This window comes from Schistocerca americana, chromosome 8, assembly GCF_021461395.2.
Source record: "Schistocerca americana isolate TAMUIC-IGC-003095 chromosome 8, iqSchAmer2.1, whole genome shotgun sequence".
Classification (NCBI taxonomy): Eukaryota; Metazoa; Arthropoda; class Insecta; order Orthoptera; family Acrididae; genus Schistocerca; species Schistocerca americana.
The window spans coordinates 441,764,532-441,792,502 of record NC_060126.1 but is presented as its reverse complement, the minus strand read 5'-3'; the positions used below and the strand labels follow the sequence as shown (position 1 = coordinate 441,792,502).

At 41.7% G+C, this 27,971-nt stretch overlaps 1 protein-coding gene across 1 annotated transcript; it reads right to left on the bottom strand.

Annotated features, from left to right (window-relative positions):
- Window positions 1-2,892: 2,892 nt before the first annotated feature.
- Window positions 2,893-26,355, bottom strand: LOC124545178 (cytochrome P450 6j1-like). The gene is made up of 8 exons (XM_047124017.1): window positions 26,315-26,355; window positions 22,738-23,159; window positions 21,436-21,560; window positions 20,965-21,224; window positions 18,628-18,730; window positions 15,268-15,489; window positions 9,331-9,582; window positions 2,893-3,316 (listed from the first exon to the last, which is right to left on the bottom strand). Exons 2-8 carry the CDS (start codon window positions 23,130-23,132, stop codon window positions 3,144-3,146), a joined length of 1,530 nt encoding a protein of 509 aa, XP_046979973.1. The 5' UTR covers window positions 23,133-23,159; window positions 26,315-26,355; the 3' UTR covers window positions 2,893-3,143.
- Window positions 26,356-27,971: the final 1,616 nt, after the last annotated feature.

Below are 27,971 nucleotides of genomic sequence, written 5' to 3'. Positions count from 1 at the left end.
CGGGGCTGCTACGGTCGCAGGTTCGAATCCTGCCTCGGTCGTGGATGTATGTGATGTCAAAAAAAATGGTTCAAATGGCCCTGAGCACTATGGGACTCAACTGCTTAGGTCATTAGTCCCCTAGAACTTAGAACTAGTTAAACCTAACTAACCTAAGGACATCACAAACATCCATGCCCGAGGCAGGATTCGAACCTGCGACCGTAGCGGTCTTGCGGTTCGAGACTGCAGCGCCTTTAACCGCACGGCCACTTCGGCCGGCTATGTGATGTCCTTAGGTTAGTTAGGTTTAAGTAGTTCTAAGTTCTAGGGGACTGATGACCTGAGATGTTAAGTCCCATAGTGCTCACAGCCATTTGAACCATTTTTGAACCAACAGTGTCATCAGTGTCACTCATCTGTGTTTCAACTGTGGTACATCTTTGTTTTCGTGTCGACTCACAGTGTTTATTCTCTGCATGTGTGTGGGGCTCTCATCTATGTTGTCTTTAAATCTACCATTTCTGTTCATTTATTTTTGTTCTTGTATATTCATCAATTTATACCATTCTATATTATGTGTTCGTTCCTAATTTAACTATTTTTTTTTTTTTTTTGCTGTATTGGGGCGTACTGTGCTGCAGCCCACCCCATTTTGGGGAGTGAAATAACAATAAAAAAACCACTTTTCACACCTAGTGTGTGCTGTCTCCTCTAAATCATTTTGCAACTTACTTCGATCATCTGATTACAATCTAATAGGCTTACTCAGATTGTGTCCTAAATAGTTTATGTAGACCAGGAACAGCTGATGGCCCATAACACTTACTTCGTGAATGCCAGATATCACTTCTGTTTTACTCGATCACTTTTCATCGATTACTACATACTGTAACCTTTGAAATCCACTCGTACAACAGAGACGGTACTGCAGAGGCACATAATTTGAATTAGAAGTCCCTTGTGAAGAATGGTGTCAAAGGCCTCTTGGAAAACTAAAAGTGTGGAATTAATTTGAATCCACTGTCGATAGCGCCCATTAATGCATGCATTAATGCATGAAAATAAAGAGCTAGTTCCGTTCTACTAGAACGATATTTTCTGAATGTGTGGGGTATTCGTCAGTCAATCGCTTTCTTCGAGACAACTCATAATGTTCAAATACAGTGTTTGTTCCAATATCCTACCGCCAATCGACTTAGCGATATGGGTATGTAATTCAGCGGATTATTCCTATATCCTTTCTTAGTTATTGGTGTGGCTTTTGCTACTTTCCATTCTTTATGTAGTGATCTTTGTATGAGCGACCAGTTATATATGATTGCTAAGTATGGATCTATTGTGTACAGATACTATGTAAAGAGTCTGACTTGGATACAATCTGTAGCAGAGGCCTTGCCATTATGGTGTGATTTAAGCTGCTTCGCTACACAGACAATATCTACTTGCAAGGTACTTATTTTACCAGTTGTTATAGATTCGAGGAATATTTACTTCTGCATCTTACGTGTACTTAGTATCTCTGCGGTAGTGGTACTGTCATCCGTGACACCGCCATTGTTATTGCACGGTGAAGGTACTGACTGTGTCTTTCTCCTGGTGTACTTTGCACACGACGAGGATCTCTTTTTGATTTTATGCAAGTTTTCGAGACAGAGTTATTAACACTGTGTATTTATACATGTATATAATGTCTGTTCCTCCAAGTAGCGAAGGAGTATTCTAAAACTAAAACTGAAAACTGAAACCCGTCGCAATTTGCTTAGGAGGACCCAACGCTACTTAGCGATCACCGTGATATCCCTAGCCAGTAGGCATCACGGGATGTGGATATGGAGGGGCGTGTGGTCAGCACACTGCCCTACCGGTCATTGTCAGTTTTCGTTACCGGAGCCACCACATCTCAGTCATCTAGCTACTCAGTAGGCAACAAAAGGTGTGAGTGCACTCCCCTTGCCAACAGCACCTAGCCGACTCCGACTTTCACCCATCCTGGAGACCGTTAAGCCCAACATCGTTTAACTTCGGTGATGGGATGGGAACCAGAGTCACCATTGCGGCAAAGCTGCTAGCGTGTATTGTATAACAGCGGTTGTTTCTTATAGGCTACAATTTCACTATAACCTCAGCGTGTGGGAACCTGCTTATAGCCAATACAGTAGGAATACCTACGAAGAGAAGATAGTATATTTTACACGTGGCTCACATCAAGCTGAAATGTGTCACGTGACTTCAATATAACTGTGTTTATTTTGATTTTGCACTGAAAGTGAAACACTAATATAACTTTTATACTTGACAAGATTGAAGTATGGAGATAATATACAGTATGAGGGACAAAGAAGTAAAATGGTGCAACAAGCATGGTTGTTAATTATATTTAAATTTTGACTAGCCGAAGGCGGTCATCAAAATAAAATAGTAGCTAGCGATCTTGGCTGTTGAAGTATTTCCCTTGAATGAAGCACTTGTTTATCCTATTGTCATACATTTACTTGTTAATAAGAACAATTGTTTTCTTACTGCCTCTATTGCTACTCGAAACAATGAACAGTTACCTTTCGCAGGAAAGTATCACAAAGTCAGATAACTTTAGAGGCTGTCGTTTGAGGTTGAAAAATCTACTTTCGCATCTGAATGCTCAATCGATACAAATTTCTGTTTTGTGCTAAGTGATATTCTAATTATTTTGAAGACTACAAGTACTTTTTCAGAGAAAGTTTTTCACATAATAGGTCAGAAACTGACTTTAGTGTGAAGTGTGTCTGTAATTAACTCTTTCCATTGCTTCACTTCTGTTGCACTACGTTTCTAAATAATTGAAGCAACGACGAGCAAACTGTATGAAATACGAAATTCAACAAGGCATCTAAGGTAGAGAGGATGGAAATAATGCGTTAAACCCACGAGGGGTAAGGAATTTATCAGATGTTTTTATTACAGAACATCAAAAAAGTACACGTAACTGAAAACAATGCAATAGAATTCTTGGATCTGGAAAAGGATCCGTATTATGCAAACAAATCAATATTGCAAACACAATCAGACTCAATGATACTGTTTGGCTAAAGAAAGGAATACGGCAATCACTTTGCCACGCCCAGGAAATTACTGAGGTTTCCGGTAAAGGATGTAGCAGCTACACTCCTGTGAACTGCTGACCATCATGAACAGCTAGTTTTCTTGAAGAGTAGGGACAGATTTACAGCTGGAGTTCCGACAAGCCTGGACGGATGGTAACTCAAAGTGGTAGGGGTCGATGGCGCTGGGTGCACTTCGAAGTTGTTGAGAATGTGCACGAGAGCCGCTTTCACTTGCATGTACGCGAATCTCATGCCTGAAAAGAACAAAACAACGGGGTTATTGATAGTAATGGGAGCACATTATGTATCACGAACAGTTCACTGTGAAAAGACCTTAGATACTAACGCTGCGTACCATTATAATGTGTAACTAGTGCTTATAATCGGAATTTCATTACTGACTAGATATGAACTTATTGAATAACACATCTGTAGTGTATAACCGATGTTCATATAACTCACTAAAATAGATAAGCACTGGACTTAGAAAAGAACTGGTCATCAGGTACAGCGTCCTAGACAAACAGACGGACAGCTACAGCGATGTATTAAACTGGAGTGCAATTCATTGTGAAGAAAAGAAGTGGAGTAATAGGACTCAGACGACTGGAGGTGTAGATCTTCTTATTCTGTTCCCATACCAACCATATTCCGTTGATGGAAATTACTTTCTAGTGTCAGGTTTCACATCGACTACTTCCGGCTCGAGTGACTGATCACTCTTCTATTCCTTATTTGTCTACACCTCCCGTTGATAAGAGCCAGGTCTCTCACCTGGCGCCTGAAGCGGTCGTTTGGCTTTCTCTTGAAATACCTGTTGACTTTTTTGGTCAGTTACACTAACAAGTTTTGATTCTTCGTTGCTCCTCACTTCGAAACAAGTATTTTTTTTTAATAGCTCTGTTCTTTGTGCGTAGCCGGCCGCGGTGGTCTCGCGGTTAAGGCGCTCAGTCCGGAACCGCGCGACTGCTACGGTTGCAGGTTCGAATCCTGCCTCGGGCATGGATGTGTGTGATGTCCTTAGGTTAGTTAGGTTTAAGTAGTTCTAAGTTCTAGGGGACTGATGACCTCAGAAGTTAAGTCCCATAGTGCTCAGAGCCATTTGAACCAGAGCCATCTTTGTGCGTAAACAGTGTTTAAACTGGCACAGTCTCCTCATTTCACAGAACGTTTGATGTTGCTGGGAAGTAGGTCATTTGCATCTTAGGAAACTAAATTTTTTTTAACGATATATGACTTAATGACTGTAATTAGAAGAATCAGATTTGCCATTGTATTCAAGACACCTTTGCAGATAGAACTCAACACGTCACTCTTAGCAGAACAAAACCGCCGTATGTAAAGGTAGGCTAATTTATGGAGTGCCCCAAGGAAGTATGAAAGGACCGTTTAGAGTGTACGTAAATGATCTCGTAGAAAGTGTCGGATGCGGTTGTCTGTAAGGAAGTGGCAATGCAAGAAGACAATACCGATTTGCAGAATGACCTGCAGAGAACCGATGGATGGTGCAGGCTCTGGAAGCTAAGCACTAACCTAAATAAATGTTATTTATTGCGCATACATAGATAAATACAGCCAATACAGTGCAACTACACTGTGAGTGGGAAACTGTTGGAAACAGTATCTACCGCATAATACCTAAATGGAATGATCATACAATACAAATAGTAAAAGAGACCACTTTCAGGGAAGAGCCGGAAAATACAGTACAGGGTGATTATAATTAAACTTTAAAAGCACTGTGGAAACAACACCACTGGTCATAATGAAGTCAAATTGCAACAGAATATTATCGGAGAAGGGGGAAAACATATGACAGAATAAAAAAAACAATAGTGTGAAAACTGATCAATAGATGGCACTATATGTGTCAGTATGCGTAAATGAAAACACCTGTCATGCGCACGACCTATGGAAGTTGATATAAACACGCCCGGTGCAAGGCTTTTCCTACTTTCGTGTCTGCGACGTTCGCCATGACTGTCTCAATGAAAGATCGCGCTCTGCAGAAGTTCTGGACACTGAAGTGTTTGGAAAATGGCATTGGTCCAATGACTGCCGTGAGTCTGGACAAAGTGATTCGGAAATTCGAAAAGGCGGGTTATTTTGGTGTGCTACGTGTTAGAGGGGGGAAATGAATTGATTCGACGTAATTGGAAGCAGTGGCCACAGCAATGCAGGAGGAGGCGAATGGTAGTGTGCGAACGTGTAGTGCACGGAGAATTCCACGAACATTGGACGTACCCGTGATCACGGCGCCTAAAATCCTATGAAACATCCTCATTACCTATCTATTCAAAATTACTCACGTGCACCAGTTGCTTCCTGTTGACCTGCCACCAAGAGAGAATGTCAATACACGTAATTGTCGAATACGGGCAACGGAAAATATACACACAAATCAACCAGTATCACTTCATTTTGAAAAGGTGTGTGGTGCTGGTTTACGGCATCATTTATCATCGGGCCATATTTTTTTCGAAGAGACAGGTGTTTCCGGTCCTGTTACCTGTACCGTCACTGGTAAGCGCTATGAGCGTCATTTGCGTAACCACGTCATTCCAGCTCTCCAAAAGCGTGGATGTGAGGATGGGATCATTTTTATGCAAGATGGCGCACCTGCGCAGATTGAAAATCCTGTTAAGCAGCTGCTGCAGTGCCTTTTCGGAAATGCTAGAATGATCAGGCGCCATTTCCCTACAGCCAGGCCGTCCCGATCACATGATCTTAATCCGTGTGACTTCTGGTTGTGAGGATATCTGAAATATGTTGTGTTCAGTGTTCCGACTGCAAAGTTAGCTGCATCGAAGGCACGTATTGCGGAACACACTCCGAACGTGAACCCGGAAACACGTCGATGAGTTGTGGAACATGCTGTTACTCGATTTCAACTTGTTGCGGAAAACGGTGGACAGCACATTAAACATGTTTTTCGCCATTCTCACGTAAATTAATAATGCTATTTGATTTTAACTGATGCTTTTTAAGCTGTTTTTGTTCTCAGAACAATTAGAACCCGATGTGACTGGTGCTTTTTATGCGGTTTTCAGCCTCACGACAATTAAAAACCGAATTTTCCCATCCGATGTGATATGACCTTGCCCTGGGGGATGGGCTTACGTAACTAACAGTATCACCCCAAGCCACGCTTGTCACTGAATGTTGAAACTGATACTTTATGAGCTGTTTGCCCATTGAACCACTTTACTTTTTATCCACTATTCCCATTACGTTAGATGGACGGCTGGTGGCACTTGGGAACTTACACACTGCGGTGACAAAAGTCATTGGATACCTCCTAAAATCAAGTCGGACCTCCTTTACCTGGCGTAGTGCAGCACCCGTCGTGGCATGGACTCAACAAGTCGTTGGAAACCCCTCTAGAAAAGCTGAGCCACGCACCCTGTACAGCCGTTCGTAAATGCGAAAGCGTTGACGGTGCAGAGTTTTGTGCACGAACTGATCCCATAAATGTTCGGTGAAAATCATGTCGGGTGATCTGGTTGGCCGAATCGTTCACTTGTACTGTCCAGGATGTTCTTCAAAAGAATCACGAACAACTGTGGGCTGGTAACATGGTGCATTGTCGTCCATAAAAATTCCATAGCGGTTTGGGAATACGAAGTCCATGAATGGCTGCAAATGTTCTCTAAATAGCCGAACATAGTGGAGGACCCACTACGTTCCATATAGACTCAGCCTACACCAGTATGGGGTCATCAACAGCTTTCACAGTGCTTACTTGCAACTTGTCCCACGGCTTAGTGGGGTCTGCGCGACACTCGATCTCTGCCATCAGCTCTTGTTAACTGAAATCAGAACTCATCTGAGCAGGCCACGGTTTTCCAGTCATCTAAGATCCAACCGATATTATCACGAGCCAAGGGAAGGCGCTGCAGGCGACGTTGTGCTGTTACCGATGGTACTCGGGTAGTTCGTCTGGTGCCGTAGCCCATTAACACCAACTTCTGCCACAATGTCCTAACGGATACCTCCGTCGTTCGTCACACATTGGTTTCTGCGTTGATCCCACGCAATGTTGCTTGTCTGTTAGCACTGACAACTCTACGAATACGACGCTGCGCTCAGTCGTTAAGTGAAGGCCGTCGTCTGCTGCGTTGTCCGGGGTGAGAGGTAATACTTGACATGTGGTATTCTCGGCACACTCTTGACACTGTGGATCTCGGTATATTGCATTGCCTAACACTGAATATGTGCACATTCCATGACTTATGTCAAATTCAGTGTAGTCCCTCCACTGATTTCATGCGATTTTTACAAGCAAGCTCTGCATTGCTCGACGATTCCTCTCCGTCTGTGCTTCCGGTCGGTCTGGTCCTGGTTTAGCAATAATTGTTCTTTCGCGTTTCGACTTCACAATTGCGCTACCAGGAGTCGACCTGGGCACCTTTGGAAGTGCTGAAATGCCTCTGGTGGATTTATTACTCAGGTGACATTCGCTGACTACTTCACATTAGGTGCCACTGAACCCTCTTAACCGGAGCAGTCTTCTGTTAGTGTTTCTGTAATGGAAACAGGAAACACCCCGCCTACTTTAATAGTGGCGGGCCCACCTCCCATGATATCTGTTTGTCAGGTCCTTACTACACGGCAGTGAACGGAATATTCTGATCACAAAGTGTATTCTTTTTAACCCTTCATTTATAAGGGGAGACTGATACGCAATGCTCGATAGCCCGTTTGGCTTCTAATCCTTCAGTATATTTGACCATTAGTGATTGTCTATACTACCCAGGTCACCGGCTGTAACAATCGCAATCACATCATCTATGTCTGTTCCAATTTACGTGAGATTGTTCTTCGTCTTCAGATATAGAGCTTAGCAGTGCATATTTATGCCCAAGTCGATGGTAATCATCTTACAAGACCTGCACCTGTTTCAGCTTACGTATATCTGCTTTTCTGCCGGTTCTATAAACGTCTGCTACAAGTGTAAGCGAGTTTCAGCCCTATGTGGCGTTACTCGAGATATACCGCTCCCTAACCGACCTCGGAGAACGTAGGTAAGGTCGAACTGAACCTAAGTCCAGAGATTTTCAATGATTTATGACTCTCGATTGGTTTCTCCTAGGACGTGTCAAGAATGTTCTACATCTACATCTACATTTATACTCCGCAAGCCACCCAACGGTGTGTGGAGGAGGGCACTTTACGTGCCACTGTCATTACCTCCCTTTCCTGTTCCAGTCGCGTGTGGTTCGCAGGAAGAACGACTGCCGGAAAGCCTCCGTGCGAGCTCGAATCTCTTTAGTTTTACATTCGTGATCTCCTCGAGAGGTATAAGTAGGGGGAAGCAATATGTTCGATACCTCATCCAGAAACGCACCCTCACGAAACCTGGACAGCAAGCTACACCGCGATGCAGAGCGCCTCTCTTGCAGAGTCTGCCACTTGAGTTTGCTAAACATCTTCGTAACGCTATCACGCTTACCAAATAACCCTGTGACGAAACGCGCCGCTCTTTTTTGGATCCTTTCTACCTCTTCTGTCAACCCGACCTGGTACGGATCCCACACTGATGAGCAGTACTCAAGTATAGGTCGAACGAGTGCTTTGTAAGCCACCTCCTTTGTTGATTTTCTAAGGACTCTCCCAATGAATCTCAACCTTGCACCCGCCTTACCAACAATTAATTTTATATTCCACTTCAAATCGTTCTGCACGCATACTCCCTGATATTTTGCAGACGTAACTGCTACCAGTGTTTGTTCTGCTATCATACAATCATACAATAAAGGATCCTTCTTTCTATGTATTCGCAATACATTACATTTGTCTATGTTAAGGGTCAGTTGCCACTCCCTGTACCAAGTGCCTATCCGCTGTTGTGTGTGTAATAGAAGGTAACAGCAGTTCTGAGCTATCGGTATTATTTATCCATTTCCCCACACTGAACAACACTAGAAACATTTAAGCAGCTACTACTGCTAAGACCTAATATACCTATTGTAAATTTATGGTGACATGCCTGTAATAATGCGAAGGCTGAGTATTGTTATTGACATCCACCAACAAACGTACATGGTTTTCATACGACTGCCACGTAAAATGTGTCACAGAAAGACTCTTTGCTTAAAAAACAAATCATTCTGCAACCTACTGCTCCGCAAACTCCAAAAGTTTACGGTGGGGTCATAAGTAACCGGTGTAACTGTCATGTGGAATTGCGTTGTATATTCTATACTAAAGTTCGGTTTGCTGTACAAAGACGCGGTTGGAAGCGGAAACTGAGTGTCTGGGGACTCACCTATGCACGTCCTGGGGCCCTCGCCAAACGGCATGAACGTGTGGCTCGGTCGGTCCCTGGAGTTCTCCTCCCTGAAGCGGTCTGGCCAGAACCTGAGCGGCTCCTGCCAGTACTTGGGGTCGGAGTGCAGACCGGCCACCGACACGAAGACTGCGGTGCCCTTGGGCAGCACTATGTCCGTCCCTTCTATCCTGTAGTCGCGAGACGCCTCGCGGTTCAGGAAATTCGCTGTGGGGTACTTCCGCTGCGTCTCTGAAAACAAAAAATAGGTCATGTTATTATTGAGGGGGCTGACGTCTGCTTCACAAACAAGGTGCGTAATAACAAGTGACAATCTACACCATTTCCACCTTTCTCCTTCCCCCTCCCTCTCGTTCCCCAAGTTCCACTTTTCTTTTAATATTTGCGCTTTCTACGTCACATTGTGTCCTTTTGCGGTGTTTCTTCATGTCAGGGTCAAGTTAACACATGAAGTACTGCACCTCTTCTTCAAAGATAGTTTTTCTTTCAACCGTTTTTCCTTTTACGCTCATGCTTCTTACAGTTGCATATTGAAGCACACGTGTTTCTCTTGCGTTTTTTTTCTTTTTTTTGCATGTATTGTAATGAGTTTTCTCTATTTACTTGAACCTGCGACCTCTTTTGTAAGACAAGCCATATGGCTTTAATGGCAATCTATTATACAGCTGATGGCTCTCCATAATCGCAGCCGCGAAAACGTTTCTTATATTCACTACAAGTTAAAAAGAACTAGACGGGAGGAAGTTAAAAAAGTCTGCCATTAAAGTCGTATGACAAATTTTTTTAAGCCCCTCCCCTCCACCTCTTTTCAACTACTAATGAATATAAGAAACGTAGTGCAGCTGCGGATACGGACAACCATCTGCTGTATTATAGAGTGACGACAAAGCAGATTTGTGCCGGACTGTGTACCGAATCCTAATTTTCCGCTTATCTCGAGCGGTCGTTTTACCATTCGGCTATCTGGGTACGACACACTGCCAGACACAAATTTCCGCATGTCATCAACCATGTGCCTACAACCTCTACTCGTACATCCAATATGTTTATTCCCCTATAGGGGAGACATTTTACTTCAAGACGCTCGCCTTTGTACGTGAATTAATATGATATTGCAGTGCCTGTGTTATTCTGAATTACGTTGCAAATCTCATTCGGACACGAATGCATGCACGGCGCCTCGATACAGCTGATACAGTTTATGATTTAGTTAGCACAATCGCTATTTCTCTTACAGAAAGACACTAGACCCAACGTAAAAAAAAAAGTTTTAATATACATCGCTATAGTATTGTCTACATCCGATGCCCCCCCCCCCCCCCCCCCCCCCCCCATGAACCATGGACCTTGCCGTTGGTGGGGAGGCTTGCGTGCCTCAGCGATACAGATGGCCGTACCGTAGGTGCAACCACAACGGAGGGGTATCTGTTGAGAGGCCAGACAAACATGTGGTTCCTGAAGAGGGGCAGCAGCATTTTCAGTAGTTGCAGGGGCAACAGTCTGGTTGATTGACTGATCTGGCCTTGTAACATTAACCAAAACGACCTTGCTGTGCTGGTACTGCGAACGGCTGAAAGCAAGGGGAAACTACAGCCGTAATTTTTCCCGAGGACATGCAGCTTTACTGTATGATTAAATGATGATGGCGTCCTCATGGGTAAAATATTCCGAAGGTAAAATAGTCCCCCATTCGGATCTCCGGGCGGGGACTACTCAAGAGGACGTCGTTATCAGGAGAAAGAAAACTGGCATTCTACGGATCGGAGCGTGGAATGTCAGATCCCTTAATCGGGCAGGTAGGTTAGAAAATTTAAAAAGGGAAATGGATAGGTTAAAGTTAGATATAGTGGGAATTAGTGAAGTTCGGTGGCAGGAGGAACAAGACTTTTGGTCAGGTGATTACAGGGTTATAAATACAAAATCAAATAGGGGTAATGCAGGAGTAGGTTTAATAATGAATAAAAAAATAGGAGTGCGGGTTAGCTACTACAAACAGCATAGTGAACGCATTATTGTGGCCAAGATAGACACAAAGCCCATGCCTACTACAGTAGTACAAGTTTATATGCCAACTAGCTCTGCAGATGATGAAGAAATTGATGAAATGTATGACGAGATAAAAGAAATTATTCAGGTAGTGAAAGGAGACGAAAATTTAATAGTCATGGGTGACTGGAATTCGTCAGTAGGAAAAGGGAGAGAAGGAAACATAGTAAGTGAATATGGATTGGGGGGAAGAAATGAAAGAGGAAGCCGCCTTGTAGAATTTTGCACAGAGCATAACTTAATCATAGCTAACACTTGGTTCAAGAATCATGAAAGAAGGTTGTATACCTGGAAGAATCCTGGAGATACTAAAAGGTATCAGATTGATTATATAATGGTAAGACAGAGATTTAGGAACCAGGTTTTAAATAGTAAGACATTTCCAGGGGCAGATGTGGATTCTGACCACAATCTATTGGTTATGAACTGCAGATTGAAACTGAAGAAACCGCAAAAAGGTGGGAATTTAAGGAGATGTGACCTGGATAAACTGAAAGAAACAGAGGTTGTAGAGAGTTTCAGGGAGAGCATAAGGGAACAATTGACAGGAATGGGGGAAAGAAATTCAGTAGAAGAAGAACGGGTAGCTCTGAGGGATGAGTAGTGAAGGCAGCAGAGGTTCAAGTAGGTAAAAAGATGAGGGCTAATAGATATCCTTGGGTAACAGAAGAAATATTGAATTTAATTGATGAAAGAAGAAAATATAAAAATGCAGTAAATGAAGCAGGCAAAAAGGAATACAAACGTCTCAAAAATGAGATCGACAGGAAGTGCAAAATGGCTAAGCACAGATGGCTAGAGGACAAATGTAAGGATGTAGAGGCTTGTCTCACTAGGGGTAAGATAGATACTGCCTACAGGAAAATTAGAGAGACCTTTAGAGAGAAGAGAACCACTTGTATGAATATCAAGAGCTCAGATGGCAACCCAGTTCTAAGCAAAGAAGGGAAGGCAGAAAGGTGGAAGGAGTATATAGAGGGTTTATACAAGGGCGATGTACTTGAGGACAATATTATGGAAATGGAAGAGGATGTAGATGAAGAAGAAATGGGAGATAAGATACTGCGTGAAGAGTTTGACAGAGCACTGAAAGACCTGAGTCGAAACAAGGCCCCGGGAGTACACAACATTGCATAAGAACTACTGATGGCCTCGGGAGAGACAGTCATGACAAAACTCTACCATCTGGTGAGCAAGATGTATGAGACAGTCGAAATACCCACAGACTTCAAGAAGAATATAATAATTCCAATCCCAAAGAAAGCAGGCGTTGACAGATGTGAAAATTACCGAGCAATCAGTTTAATAAGTCACAGCTGTAAAATACTAACGCGAATTCTTGACAGACGAATGGAAAAACTGGTAGAAGCGGAGCTCGGGGAAGATCAGTTTGGATTCCGTAGAAATGTTGGAACACGTGAGGCAATACTAACCTTACGACTTATCTTAGAAGCAAGATTAAGAAAAGGCAAACCTACGTTTCTAGCATTTGTAGACTTAGAGAAAGCTTTTGACTACGTTAACTGGAATACACTGTTTCAAATTCTGAAGGTGGCAGGGGTGAAATACAGGGAGCGAAAGGCTATTTACAATTTGTACAGAAACCAGATGGCAGTTATAAGAGTTGAGGGGCATGAAAGGGAAGCAATGGTTGGGAAAGGAGTGAGACAGGGTTGTAGCCTCTTCTCGATGTTATTCAATCCGTATATTGAGTAAGCAATAAAGGAAACAAAAGAAAAATTCGGAGTAGGTATTAAAATTCATGGAGAAGAAGTAAAAACTTTGAGGTTCGCCGATGACATTGTAATTCTGTCAGAGACAGCAAAGGACTTGGAAGAGCAGTTGAACGGAATGCACAGTGTCTTGAAAGGAGGATATAAGATGAATATCAACAAAAGCAAAACGAATATAATGGAATGTAGTCAAATTAAATCTAGTGATGCTGAGGGGATTTGATTAGGAAATGAGACACTTAAAGTAGTAAAGGAGTTTTGCTATTTAGGGAGTGAAATAATGGTGGTCGAAGTAGAGAGGATAGAAAATGTAGACTGGCAATGGCAAGGAAATCGTTTCTGAAGAAGAGAAATTTGTTGACATCGAGTATAGATTTAAGTGTCAGGAAGTCGTTTCTGAAAGTATTTGTATGGAGTGTAGCCATGTATGGAAGTGAAACATGGACGATAACCAGTTTGGACAAGAAGAGAGTAGAAGCTTTCGAAATGTGGTGCTACAGAAGAATGCTGAAGATAAGGTGGGTAGATCACGTAACTAATGAGGAGGTATTGAATAGGATTGGGGAGAAGAGAAGTTTGTGGCACAACTTGACTAGAAGAAGGGATCGGTTGGTGGGACATGTTTTGAGGCATCAAGGGATCACAAATTTAGCATTGGAGGGCAGCGTGGAGGGTAAAAGTCGTAGAGGGAGACCAAGAGATGAATACACTAAGCAGATTCAGAAGGATGTAGGTTGCAGTAGGTACTGGGAGATGAAGAAGCTTGCGCAGGATAGAGTAGCATGGAGAGCTGCATCAAACCAGTCTCAGGACTGAAGATCACAACAACAACAACATCCGATGTGGGAATCGTTGAACCCGTGTAGTGCACGCAAGTGTCATCCACTTAATGACCAATTAAAACACCCTATTTAAGTAATGTGTTTTAATTAAAATAAATGTAAATAATTTGTTTTAATTAAGACACTAAAATAATTTGCCAAGAATTCCTGTAATTTTGCTTTTATAATGATACCATGCTTGTTCCACACACGCAGTGTTGTAATATTTGTTAATAGGTGCAGTACGTACTGAACCAGTTTGGTAACTGTGGAAACCATCGTAAAGGTTGAATAAACATTAAACATGGATTTTCCAACTAGTTGGCTGTTACTCCCAATCTGTCTTTTTTGTGTTTACAACACAATTCGCTGCTACAAATTCATGAAGCATTACTCTGTGTAATGGAGCATATCAGCACAAAAGAGCACTCCACGTTCAGGCCACAAGTGGCCCATCGGGACCGTCTGACCACCGTGTCGTCCTCAGATGACGATGCAGATAGGAAGGGCGTGTGGTCAGCACACTGCTCTCCCGGTCGTTACGAGGGTTCTCTGTGACCAGAGCCGCTACTATTCGGTCGAGTAGCTCCTCAATTGGCATCACGAAACTGAGCGCAACCTGAAAAACGGCAACAGCGCATGGCGGACCGGATGGTGACCCATCCAAGTGCCGGCCACACCCAACAGCGCTTAACCTTCGGTGATCTGACGGGAACCGGTGTATCCACTGCGGCAAGGCCGTTACCCATACTAGCAAAAACAACCGTAATAAATTATGTTATGTTACAGCCGTGTCGTATGGTCTTCCGACGTTATTGATGGAGTTACGGAACACAGAGAAATGGAACAGCACGCTACAAATAACTGGATAATGTAATCACTGTGGCTTTTGATACTGAACTACTTTGGCGTGGGTACCCCAAAAATAACGTAGCCAAGTGTGGTTACTGTCCCACAGCAAACTTATTGTGTTTCAAAGTTATTGACGTTAGAAAGGTTACTTGTTGAGATATTTTGACTGCTGTAAAGACACTGAATTACTTTTGTGAGAAGCAGTTTTGCGTGAATGACGGTAACTGCACACAACACACTAGCGTCAGAATATGATGATATCTATAACAAGAAGAATTGAAATATAATTTTTTACGGGGTCCTCTTCTCAAGCACTCACTACAAATTTTGAATATCTTATCTCTAGTACGCATGCTCATACACTGAACTTTAAGTTGTGAAACGTTTTTTCCGCATGCTGCTGAAGTAATCGAAACGTTTCAATAAGATGACTTCCATCGTACCTGTTGCTAGGTAGCACTCACCACTGACGACGTTGGTGAGGTCCGTCATCTCGTTGACGGCCTCGTACGTGATGTGGCCGCCGTGTTTTCTCAGCACGTGGCGCACGTGCTGGCGCACCTCCTCCTGCAGACTCTGGTTCCACGCCAGCTCGAACAGGGCGAAGGCCAGCGTCGAAGACGAGTTGTCGAAGCCAGCAGCCAAGAACGACATCAGCTGGCCTGCGATGAGCTCGTTCGTCAGCTCTGCAACAATACACGCCGTCACAGTCTGGGATCAATATTCAGCGTAGGCGAAGTTAACTCATTGCTCAGATCCATTAGCTATCATGAGGACTTGTTGCGGCGGCGCGGTTCTTTCCGTCCCTTTTATGACGAACCTGCACCTACCTGTGAACATTGTCTCAGCATATCATCAGTAGGAAAGTCGAGAAAGTCTACTGTACTTCGACGTGAATCAGGCTGCAAGTGAAGTCACTAATCTACATTTCGGGAGAAAGTTTTCACACAAATGAAAGGTTGGAAATTTTGTCCTCAATTAATATATTCTGAAACTTAGGTGAACGAGTATCACTGCCAAGCCCGTGCTAGTCTTAACACAGTCACTCATAACCCCTTTCACTCACTTTAGCAAGTTTATGGTGTTGCATTTCCCGAAAACGTAATAGCTACAAAAATACTGATTGTTTTTTATTTAGAATGCTCGCCAAATATTAAGTCTGTCGGTACCAGATGCAGTCACAGTTTTTAGCCACCGACCTGCTCCATACGCCACGCGGAATTTATGTCTTTTCTCGTCACAAAATTCACTTAAAAATTCCGAAATTTCTACACACACATAGGAATAATTATGCCGTCACTTTCCAACACTTTTGATGTATGAAACACTGCTAGATCCGGCAACTTATCATTTCCATCGGAACTAGTACTGCAGACGTCCAATCTGTTTCATGGCTAGGATTCGACTCCTCTCTAGAATACTCTACGTCTTCTCTAACGGCAGAGAAAGGCGTGCGAAAAATATTGCTTTACCATTGGTCAGTTTACTCAACAGCCAATAGCAAAACAACATTCTCCCGCGTCAGTCCGCGCTTTTCATTAATAACCAATGGCAAAATAGTAAACCTAACGACTGCACCTTTTACTGACGTAATTATCTAATATGCTGAAGTTTTTTATGCATGGAGTTATTTACTATTGTTATTTATACCTGAATTAACTTTCCCTTTACCATAAGCTTACTTTACAAATCTATTCCACAAAAATCCCCTTTGTTCATATCTATACTTCTTCGAAATGTTCACACACTAAATCCTACTACACAACTCGTTAAACAATTATCTTCATATTAACCTTACACCACACTCACGCATCATTCATACTGCCAACACACATTTATAACATTTTACATGCACAAAAAGACATAATAACACTTCATGAAAATATTAGAATAGTTTATGAAAAATAATCTATTACTTTAGTGCACTCTAGTGGGCACAATCGAAACTAAAATCGCAGTTGCCCTATCCAATACTGTCCTCTATCGGCTGATACGTAAACTACGTGCGCGTCCAGTCTCGTGTCACCATCTGTCACTATCCAGCTCGGAGACAAATCTCCCACTTAACCGCCTCCAAGGCGCTACGCCTCATTGTAAGCAGCCTATTACCCGCTGAAGATTCAGCAATGCTGTCATATGCTCAGGACGACCTTCAACGGCTCATGGATCAATCTACCGCTGCATCCAAACTCTTTTCAGCGTCTCCGAATGTGAATAAGACCGTGATTATGGCGCCAGGATAAACGGATATGCGTGCCACAAGAGCAGATGGCTCCTTAGGAATTACAGGCGGCAAATTCTGCTACCTCGGCACTCTTTATCAGTTTTCTGGACGACGAAACAAACGCGAAAACTGGGAAACCGACAAATGCCAGGCGAGCTCTTCAAAATTGTATGGAACGATAAAGATCTTACTGTAACCACAAAAATACTTAGCACACTCGTGGTTGTTGCTGCGGCTTGGACATCGTAAGCTAAACAAGAACATAAACTCCTTTCATATACGGTGCTTACGAAACATTCTATGTTGGCCGGATCACGTGACAAATGAGATGGTCCTGAATTCTGGGAAGCTGCCGAGTAATACCGTAACTCTCAAGCAACGTCGCCTGCGGTGGCGAAGACACTTACATCGTACTGAACACGCGCTGTTTCCCTGACGCACTCTAGACAGCTCTTACCGAGAGACCACGTAGATGACCGTCTCTGTGTTTAAAGATTGCTCCAAGAGTGATATGATTGGATTAAATATTGTCTGCGAAGACCGCAGCAGATGCACTAAAGTCGTCAAGGACGGCAGCAAGTGCCACGATGGCACATGACCCAAGAACTTAGCCGCGAAACGAGTTTCTAGACAAGTGCCTCCGACGAACCTCTATTTCCGGGTGATACGCGTCTACGTTACTGGTCGGCGCTTATTTGGACTCTCTTCACCGGACTTCACAGTGACCAAAGAAAGTGCCTACTTGAATCTTTCGTTAGTAAGTATAGGCCATTGATGATGATGTTTACGTGATGTTGCAGAATTCTAAGAAATGGCCCTGACCAAGTTACGCTGGTGAATCAAATGTTCAAATGTGTGTGAAATCATATGGGACTTAACCGCTAAGGTCATCAGTCCCTAAGCTTACACACTACTTGACCTAAGTTATCCTAAGGACAAACACACACACCCATGCCCGAGGGAGGACTCGAACCTCCGCCGGGACTAGCCGCACAGGCTGGAGAATTACTTTAAATGTTGGACTCTCTAAATTTCTTAGTTAAGCTTATTATTTTCGTTTGAAAATGACAATCTTATTCCTCTTATGGGATAGTTAGGCATCGCAGTACATCTAAAGACGACCGTAATGTAAGCACGTAAGCATGTTAGCGCTCTACGCAACGTTTTTATAAGATTGCACTCAGTTGTCTTTACTTTTGAGATTCATATTTTTAAGTTACGCTATCGATTTGAGACGCAAATAGATGTAACCATAATTGTCTAAATTCGAACTTGAACCTTGCGGAAACAGATATTGTACTTTGGTTAAAACAAAAGTCGAGATCGGAATAACATTTGTTTATTATGACGGGTTTGGGCCATGTTAAAGTCATCTTCAGACGACGACAGTGGACGATCGTTGCATTACGTGAGAAACGGAGGAACCGTGAGCACCAACAATAGGGGCCTAAAAAATCTGAAGATGATTTAACACAAGCCGAAACCGCCCATAATAAGCAAACGTTATCCCGATCTCGACTGTTGTTTTAACCAAAGCATGGCACCAGATCGCTGTGCTCCATGGACAATATTGTCTAAATTTATGAGATATTGTACTCACTGAGTTGCTCGTTATCGCCCTCTGGCTGCTCTTCCTTGATTTTCGTGAGCATGTCAATTACGTCGTTCCGAACAATCCCAGTTTCCTTCCGGTGCTCTATTAGCTGTGGAAAAAATGTGGGTGTTAATAGAACTTGTTTGCCGGGGTTTTAGGAGAATAAGTCAACAAGAAATTTATATTTTATTTTTGACTAGAGCATTAACCTAATTAACATAATTTGAAGTCATTTATTGTGAAACGAAAATCACAGTCGTGTAGTCTAACGTTCAAATGTGTATGAAATTTTATGGGACTTAACTGCTCAGGTCATCAGTCCCTAAGCTTACACACTACTTAACCTAAGTTATTTTAAGGACAACCACACACACCCATGCCCAAGGGAAGACTCGAACCTCCGCCGGGACCAGCCGCACAGTCTTCGACTGCAGCGCCTGAGACCGCTCGGTTAATCCCGCTCGGAGTGTAGTCTAATATTACCCACTTTTCAATAACTGTAATTAAATGTGTCTATAATTTTTAACTTACAGAATGCACATAATTAGCTGATGTCCACAAGTCTGGTAAAACGTTCAAGTTCGTGAACACATGAAAGAAAAACAAGTGTGCCTTCAGAAATTGTTTAAAATTCACTTCAAGTTACGGTAATGAAATTTATTTCAATGCTTTCAATGTGAGGGTATGCGAGAAATTTATTGTAGTTTGCTTTCATATCACTTGTGTTCGCTGTAAGTATCTTTGTATAATAACACGCTGTATAATTTCCGAATGATCTTCACGAATGAACACTACAGAAGTTTGTCTTCAGGATTTTCGTTTTAGTCAGACCAGTCAACTGAGTAACATAGTGATGTATCTTATGTAGGAAGTAGGTTTCATTTTGCTCTCCTTCTGGTGATTCCTACTCACCATTCGTATCACTCACTGGGTCAGACAACGCCTAAAATAGGTGTATGAAACATTTATGTTTCATTAGTCATTACGTGTAAACATCACAAATCTTGCGAAACAGTAGTTTCCAGAATAGTACCTGCAAATCAACAGATCAATCACGGTCACAGTCTAAAAGACATAGGAGACAAAGAACTAACTTCAGATGTTTCTCAAATAATACTAGCGCCTCTGTCATATATAATATACCATGTTAGCTTCTGCATTTTACCACGTAATTTAATATCCTTACGCAAACGAATACTGACATTCAACTGCCTACAAGTGCTGCAACTCAGCATTATCTTTGCTACATAAAATCCAGAGACTGGATTTATAACTTTTCTCTCTCATATATTACTTAAAATACAGCACACATAAATAAATAACAACTTTACCACTGAGTCATTGATTCCCATTAACTGAACTACGTAGTGCGCACTAGTTCCTCTCAGGGTAATAAGTGTTCATAGATGAAATCAAGTCCCCATGCGTTGAGCAGGCAGTAGACTGTAAAATATCATACGCGGCAACATCTGAGGCCCAACTCATTTCTCGGCTTCCATCATCAAAGAAAGTTATACCTTGTACTCGTAAATGTAGCTTTGTCTTCACTTCCCAGTTTCTTCCAGTAAATCACTTATTGTGATTTTTATAGAAAAAAGGTAACGCAAGTTTTATTCTATTTTCTCCTTACCTCCTTCAGTACCTTCTTCCATCTTGTTTTTGGTTTTTATTGTATGATTTGTCTTTCACTGAATGTAATATAAATCAAAATTTTACCCTCATGTATTAACCGTTATGTAAAAATATGAGCAGGGCGTAACACTGTCGGTAACCTCTTTCAATCTCTGCTGGCAATAGTTCGCTATACCTTGCACAACTATGGCTTCAAATAAAAACTGGTTTCCAGAATGAGATTTTCACTCTGCAGCGGAGTGTGCGCTGATATGAAACTTCCTGGCAGAGTAAAACCGTGTGCCGGACCGAGACTCGAACTCGGGACCTTTGCCTTTCGCGGGCAAGTGCTCTACTGTGGCTAAGCCATGTCTCCACAATATCCTTTCTTTCAGGAGTGATAGTTCTGCAAGTTCTGCAGGAGAGCTTCTGTTAAGTTTGGAAGGTAGGAGGCGAGGTACTGGCAGTAGTAAAGCTGTGAGGACGGGGCGTGAATCGTGCTTGGGTAGCTCAGTCGGTAGAGCACTGGCCCGTGAAAGGAAAAGGTTCCGAGTTCGAGTCTCGGTCCGGCACACAGTTTTAATCTGACAGGAAGTTTCAAAAACTGGCTTGTTCGATTGAGCAGAAGGGCTGTGGGCTTGCATCATATCATAATGCACCAAGTGAACAAATAAATGTTCCTGTCCCCTCGTCTGGTTGGTACTTAAATGAATCTGAGTTGGTAGTGCGTACCTTAACTGTGTTTTGTACAAAGAAGTCCTCTACTTTCTTGCTGCCGAGTCGGATGCGGAGTGTGGACAGGATCTGTGGAGCAAAGAACGCCAGCGTGGTGACGATCCTTCCAACGACGGTCTCTTTCAAGATTCCCCGCACGTGCTCTCGCAGCGGTGACTTTGGGTTCTCGAGAGAGTTAGCGTCCACACCCATGAAAATGGAGCAAACCGCGTCCGTCATATATCGAGCCATGACGTCCTTCAGCTCCACTTCAGTGCCTAAATAACAAATACATCACATATTTTACATATTTAAGTTCGTTTCTTTTTACCATTAAAACATCATAAAGACGTCATAAAAACATTATGAAAAAATGGTAAGCACACTTCTACTCCATTAGATGAGTGAAGTGACCATTAGCATTAAACGTTTTTTCTGAGTCTCTTAAAACCACCTTACTTAGACTTTCCGAACACAAAAAGACCAAACCTTTGGAGGCTGCGGACTCAAGATGATTGGTCAGTTTCTGTCCAGTTTCGTTCAAGAGGTGAAACATGAGCTTCATTTTGCCTGAAGTGAATGCTGGGGTTAGTGAAGTACGTAATTTCCTCCATCTGAAACAAAACAACAAAAACACTCCCTTTCTCTCGTTTGGTGGCTTAGCGTTTCACAGTTAAAATCAAAACCTAATCGCTTTTTTCCTGCATATTGGACTAACAAACGGGTGTTTGGATTAATAAAACAAAATTTATATACCTACTGAGAAAACTGGGCACCACAGTAAACTTGTTATTAAAATTTTGCATAATTGTGAATTAAACGGAAGCTTCCAGAAATGTCTTCACCCATTGATACAATAATGTACAGACAGTACAGTAGTTTATAGATGCCTGTAGTTACCCTATATTAACAATATCTCAAGATTCAGCACAACTGCTGAAGACTTTTAGCAAACATATTTCCTTTCTGTGAGCAATAAAAACCTTAATAGAAAGGGTGGAACAAAAAATTTTACAGTAAAAAGGACTGTATCGAAAATTGTAATAATAATGAGTTACAGGAGGGTAGTGAAACGGGGACGCCTCTATGTAGGTGAGTTATACATTAGATGTACGAAAAATAACAGAAAATCTCAAGAAAATGGCTCTGAACACTATGGGACCTAACAACTGAGGTCACCTAACTAACCTAAAGACATCACCCACATCCATGCCCGAGGCAGGATTCGAACCTGCGACCGTAGCAGTCGCGCGGTTCCGGACTGAAGCGCCTAGAACCGCTCGGCCACCGCGGCCGGCAAAATCTCAAGAAAGAAGCGATCTGAATTTTAAGGAGAAATATACAAAAACTTAATTGAAACAAAATAGAAAAGAAACTTGGTAGTTTTTGGACATTTATGTAGAAAGAATAATTAACTCTCACAAACAGACCATTTAGTATCTTTGGTAAAATAAAAATAATTTCGATCCAGCAAGTTAGAAAAGGTATAGTAACACGCAATATAAACTCAGAGGATGTAGCAGGAAGAGATATGTTGAGAAAGATTGTCTGAGAAAGAAAAAAAAAGACATGATGGGAAAATGAAGCAATTGTATTAAAAGAACAAATTTGAAGGAATTGGAATTATGATGTTGTTCCTATCTGGCGAAACCAGAAAATAAAAAGGAAGGAGTGAATTAAAGGGGAATGCTCTTCTTTTACTCTGGAGTAATACACAGAGTCTGTACGGTGATTTGAAATTTTTTATCTTTGCAATTAGCAGGTTGCCTTCCTGTTCCATGACATACTCACCCTGCACCATGTTGGGCGAAAAGAGAGGTGGCGAAGACCGGGTCAGTCACTGGGTCGATTTTAGCATTTGTGGCGTAGAACGTGGAGAAGTCAGTGGTCATGATGCGCCCTATGAGAGCGGGGTCCTTCACCAAGAGAATGGGCTTGTCGAAGGCGAACATGCCCATGAACGGAGCGTCTCCGGCCCTGCGGTAGCATTCGAAGACTGGTTCCCCCATGTGCTTCCGACCGATCACTACGCTGCCCATATTGCCTACGTAGGGAATGGGCTTCATGTAGGGGATTCCCAGTTTCTTCCAGTAGTCGAAGTTCCGCGTCGCGTACCAGTAAAGCAGGGGTACCAACAGCAACGGCAACGCAGCGTCCAATAGCCAACTGCCCGTTACCAGCGTCATGACGTTGATGTTTTATTACTTCAGCACCTGGCGACAATCGTATAACATCAGTAATAAACAGTAACTGTAGTAAATCTGAGAAAAATATAGAATAGTGTTATAATTACTCACGCCATTTTAGTGTACATCAACGTATTATAATTATCTACATCTACATATACAGTACTACACTGCAGTTCACACTTAAGTGATTGGAAGAGAGTTAGTAGGAATATTTTTAGCTTATTTCACATGCATTTCGCTCTCGTACGGCCGGCTGGAAAAATAGGCACTGTGCGATATCTGATTTCTCGTATTTAACTACTATGGTCATTTCTCCCTATTTATGGGGAAGTCAACAAAATATTTTCTCGTCCTAAAGAGAAAGTCGGTGAAGGTAAGTTTTGAAAAGATATCACCGCAAAGAAGAACGCTTTTGTTTACATGATTGTTACCCGAAATCGCATATCGTATCTGTGACACTGTCTTCTCGATTTCGTGCTAACAGAAACTAGCTACCGTTTCTTGAAACTTTTCGTAGTCGTCCGTCATTCCTATCAGATACAGAACCTAAACGACGCAGCAATACTCCAGAAGAGGACGGAGAACTATAATGCAGCTAGCTAATATAGTTGTTGCGTCTGCTAAGCGTCTTGTCCGTCAAACGTAGCCTATGGTTTGCCTTCCCCATCACATCTATGTGTTTGTTCGAATTTAAGTTGTTCGCAACTGTATTCCATGGGTACTTAATGAAATTACAGCCATTAAATTTGTGTGAGTTACCGTGTAAAGGAAATCGAACTGATTCCATAAGTACTGATGGGGTGGCCGAAACACTTCTTTTAATATGTTGAGTCAATTGCCACTTTCACATCTTAAAGACATATAGTGTCAATCATTTTGCAGTTGGTTTTGATTTTCTAATGACTTAGCCAGACGGAAAGTGACGACCTCATCTGCAAACAATCACTTTTTTTCTACATCGTTTACGAAGATTATGGAAATACTTCGTCTATAACACACACGACTTAGTGTATATAAAAACAATAATGATATTTCCTGCATTCTTGCTGCATATGACCCTACATATCGTTTTATTCGAGGTATTTCGTAATTGAGAACACGGTATGTCTTGCAATATGTTTGTGTAAATCTATGTCAGTGAAATGGGTCTATAATTCGTCTTGTGTATTGGTGTGACCCTTGCAAGTTTCAGTTCATTAAGTACGGACGTTTCCTCGAGCGAGTGGTTGTACATGATTGTTAACAATTGAGCTATTTCATCAGCGTGCTCCAAAAAGTATCTAATTGGTATGAAATCTGGTGAGGAGACTTTTCTGTATGGTAACTTAAATTGTTTTACTACCCCGAGGGTTCTACTTGTATGTTACTCATGATTCTAATTCAGGAATATTTACTGCATCTTCATTTTGAGAATGAATTCCGTAAACACTGCTTAGTACTTCTGCTTTACCATTGCTATTACGCTGTGAAGGTACTGATGGTGCCTTGTCGATGGTGTATTTAACATTCAGCCAGAATCTCTTTGGATTTTCTTGCAGATGTTATTTAACGACTTCGTTGTGGATACCATTAAAAACACCGAGTTTCTGTTAAACATCATCAAGGCTGGGGATTTTGTGATTTTTCGTTAATGCTGCAACAGTTTTCCTACCTATTTCCTGTACTACAGATGATCAGTTCTGTCTAATATTATTTTAATTGAAACGAAAGCCTCAACTGCCGTCAGTACTATTTCCCTGAATTAAAGTTACAGCTGCTTACATAGTTACTTTGGAGAGGATGGAGATTGTCTCTTACGAAGGCGTCAAGTAAAGATTTACCAGCATATTTAAATATCCATTATTTTGTGGATTTGCGTGTTTTAACTAATTCATCAAAAGAAATTTAGGAGAAATCATTTACTGCAATACCGGACGATGTTTTAAGCCTGGCTTAGACATGTCGTTTGACATTTATTAAGTTTACAAATCTTTAAAATATTGCAGCGTGTCAGCAACTGTGAAATGTGTAGCAAATAAACAATTCTTTTCAGCCTTCAGTTGCAAGGTAATTTTACTCGTTTACCTAGGTTTCGATTCCAGTAATGGAATCTTCTTCAGAACAAAAAATTAAATTATTTTGAGAGCCAGTGACATGGCCAGTGTTTGGCTCTCAAAATAATTTAATTTTTTGTTCCGAAGAAGATTCCATTACTGGAATCGAAACCTAGGTAAACGAGTAAAATTACCTTGCAACTGAAGGCTGAAAAAAATTGTTTATTTGCTATACATTTATTAAGAAATTAATTTTTCCGACATATTGAGGATAGATTGACGTCCTCATGAACTATAGGTGTGTGAGTTACAAACCTATTTGAAATGAGGCTAAAATTTTCCTTGAATGTTTCAGCAACTATTACATCTGTGTTGCGGGTCAGTAAAAGGAACCGATAATTAATTTGAGGTTTCTAGCATTGAAAATTTCTGTCTTATCGAGCGACTGATATAACAGCACACAGTAATGGCAATTCACATACAGACGTTAAATCTGAATGTTTTACTACTTGTCATCATGTATGGACGAAAGCGAGTTATGTCACTTGGTTTCCTGAAGTTCCTTTTTTTTATTTTGTTTTATATGGCGTATTTAAATGTTGGGAAATATTAGTGAAATTGCAGCAATATCCAGGTATGTCTTAATAACTGGCGCCCTAGGGCAGCGGTTGGCCGTTTTAATGTACAGAAATGTAGCTTGCCAGATTGCCGTGTCCTTTCACTAGAGCGATAATATGTCATAACTGAAGCCAGTCACATCACGCTCATACCATAGTGAAAGAAGAGAGAATACGTCTTAAAAAGGCTATGCTACTGATCATAGGTTTCCGGGTGACTGTATCAGAAGTCGTGCATAACAGCAGCTAACACACACGAAAAGAAAAGTTGAAAACTGACTCTGAACATTCAGCGGTATAGGGGCTAAAAAGTTTGAAATATAGAGACAAAAACACAAACTACGTTGTCTTGCAAATGCGATTTATTCGTTACATTTACTTATGGTACACTTAACAATACGATATTTAGTATGTTAAAGAGTCCATTTCGTTACTTTGAGGAGAAGACCCTTTGGAGATAGGAAAAATGACAATGTAAAAGCGTGACGACAGAGCAATTAAAGACACAGTTAGTAGTTAGCAGACTTACCAACTCGAACCGCTCTGGTGAGGGATCCTTACTGCACTGAGTTACCGCAGATCACTGGCCTTTATGTACCATTTTTCAGCGGCTGACCCCCCCCCTTCCCCCCTACTTCACTACGGCGCTGTATAGCACTGCCACAGTGACGAAGCGCCTTTGATAATCTGTAGTAGAGTGCAGATGTTTTGAAGGCCACGGCACCAGCAAAGTTCTTACGACAGCCGCTACCACCGAATTTCACATAATGAACGCGTAAAAAGTAGGAAATGTGTCTGGCTTACTACCATCGTCATGAGAATGTTTAGCCTGTCTGTTGCATATATAAAAATAAGTAACATAAGCTCCACTTATGTGGGCCCAGTTTTCAGTTTTTCAATGAGAATAGCAATGTCATCAGCAGATCTTAACAATGATACATTTTCTCCCAGAATTTTGCTTTGCGTACTCCGATTCTTCAGTCTTTAATTTCCGGCATCGCTTCTTCGATGAACAGACAGAATAGTAATGACAGCTGCAAGGCTGCATCCCTGATCGTACACTCAATGTGAGCACAGTGTTCCACGTCTTTCCTTCGTAATGTTCCCTCAAGGTACCTATAAATACTGTATAATACCTGTCTGTCTCTATGGCTTAATCCCACTTCTCTCAGAATTTCGAAGCTTTTTCAGATCGATGAATGAATGTCACAACGTCAGAACAGCCTCTCTGGGGCACTTCCATTTCGGAAAGCCAAACAGATCGTTGTCTAATAAATCATTAGTTTCATTTTCCATTCTTTTGCCTACTATTCTTCTCCGTAACATGAACGTATGAGCCTTTAAGCGGATTTTTCGATAAGTCTCGCGTATATCTGTCCTTGGTATCTTTTGGAGATTTTGTGAATGATATTTTCCTCACGTCTCATTGATTCTACACACCTGTTTAAATACTCTGTGGGACGTCACTTCTGCCTATGATTTCAGAAATTCCGAAAGAATTTTATATATAATTTCACAATATATAATATTTATATATAATTTCCCTAATAGTGACTACCCTATGCCTTACATATTTACTACAGATTGCTCTTCAATAACGTCAACAGACAAGTTATTCCCCTCGTACAGGCTTTCCTATAACTATCCTGTAAACGCAGGAATTGCCGTTGAACTCATAACGATTATTGTTCATGGTTTTAATTTCATTAAAAACTGTTTCGACTTTTCTATATGCTGGTTCGGTCTTCCTGACAATTTCGTTTTTGTATATCTTCACATCATCTCCGAAATTTTTTCTTGGCCTCCCTGCACTTCCTAATTATTTCATTCTTAAGTGGCTTATGTTTCTGTATGAATTCTTATATTTGCTTCTTTCCTGTTGTCCAAAGTTTCTTCGCAATTGCCTTTCTTGTACCCTTGTTTGTCTTTCTAACTTCTGGGACTGCCCTTTCTAGAGATGTCTATTCCTCTTCAACTGAACTGCCTACTGTAGTATTCATTACCACAGTATCTATAGAATCGGAGGAATTCAAACGCATCTCATCATTCCTCAGTATTTCAGTATCCCACTTCTCTGCTCTTTGGTATTTCGGGAAGAGTCTTTTAAACTTCAGCCCACTCTCCATAATTATTAATTTGTGATGCGAGTCTACATCTGCTCCGGGGTACCCTTTATTATCCAGTTC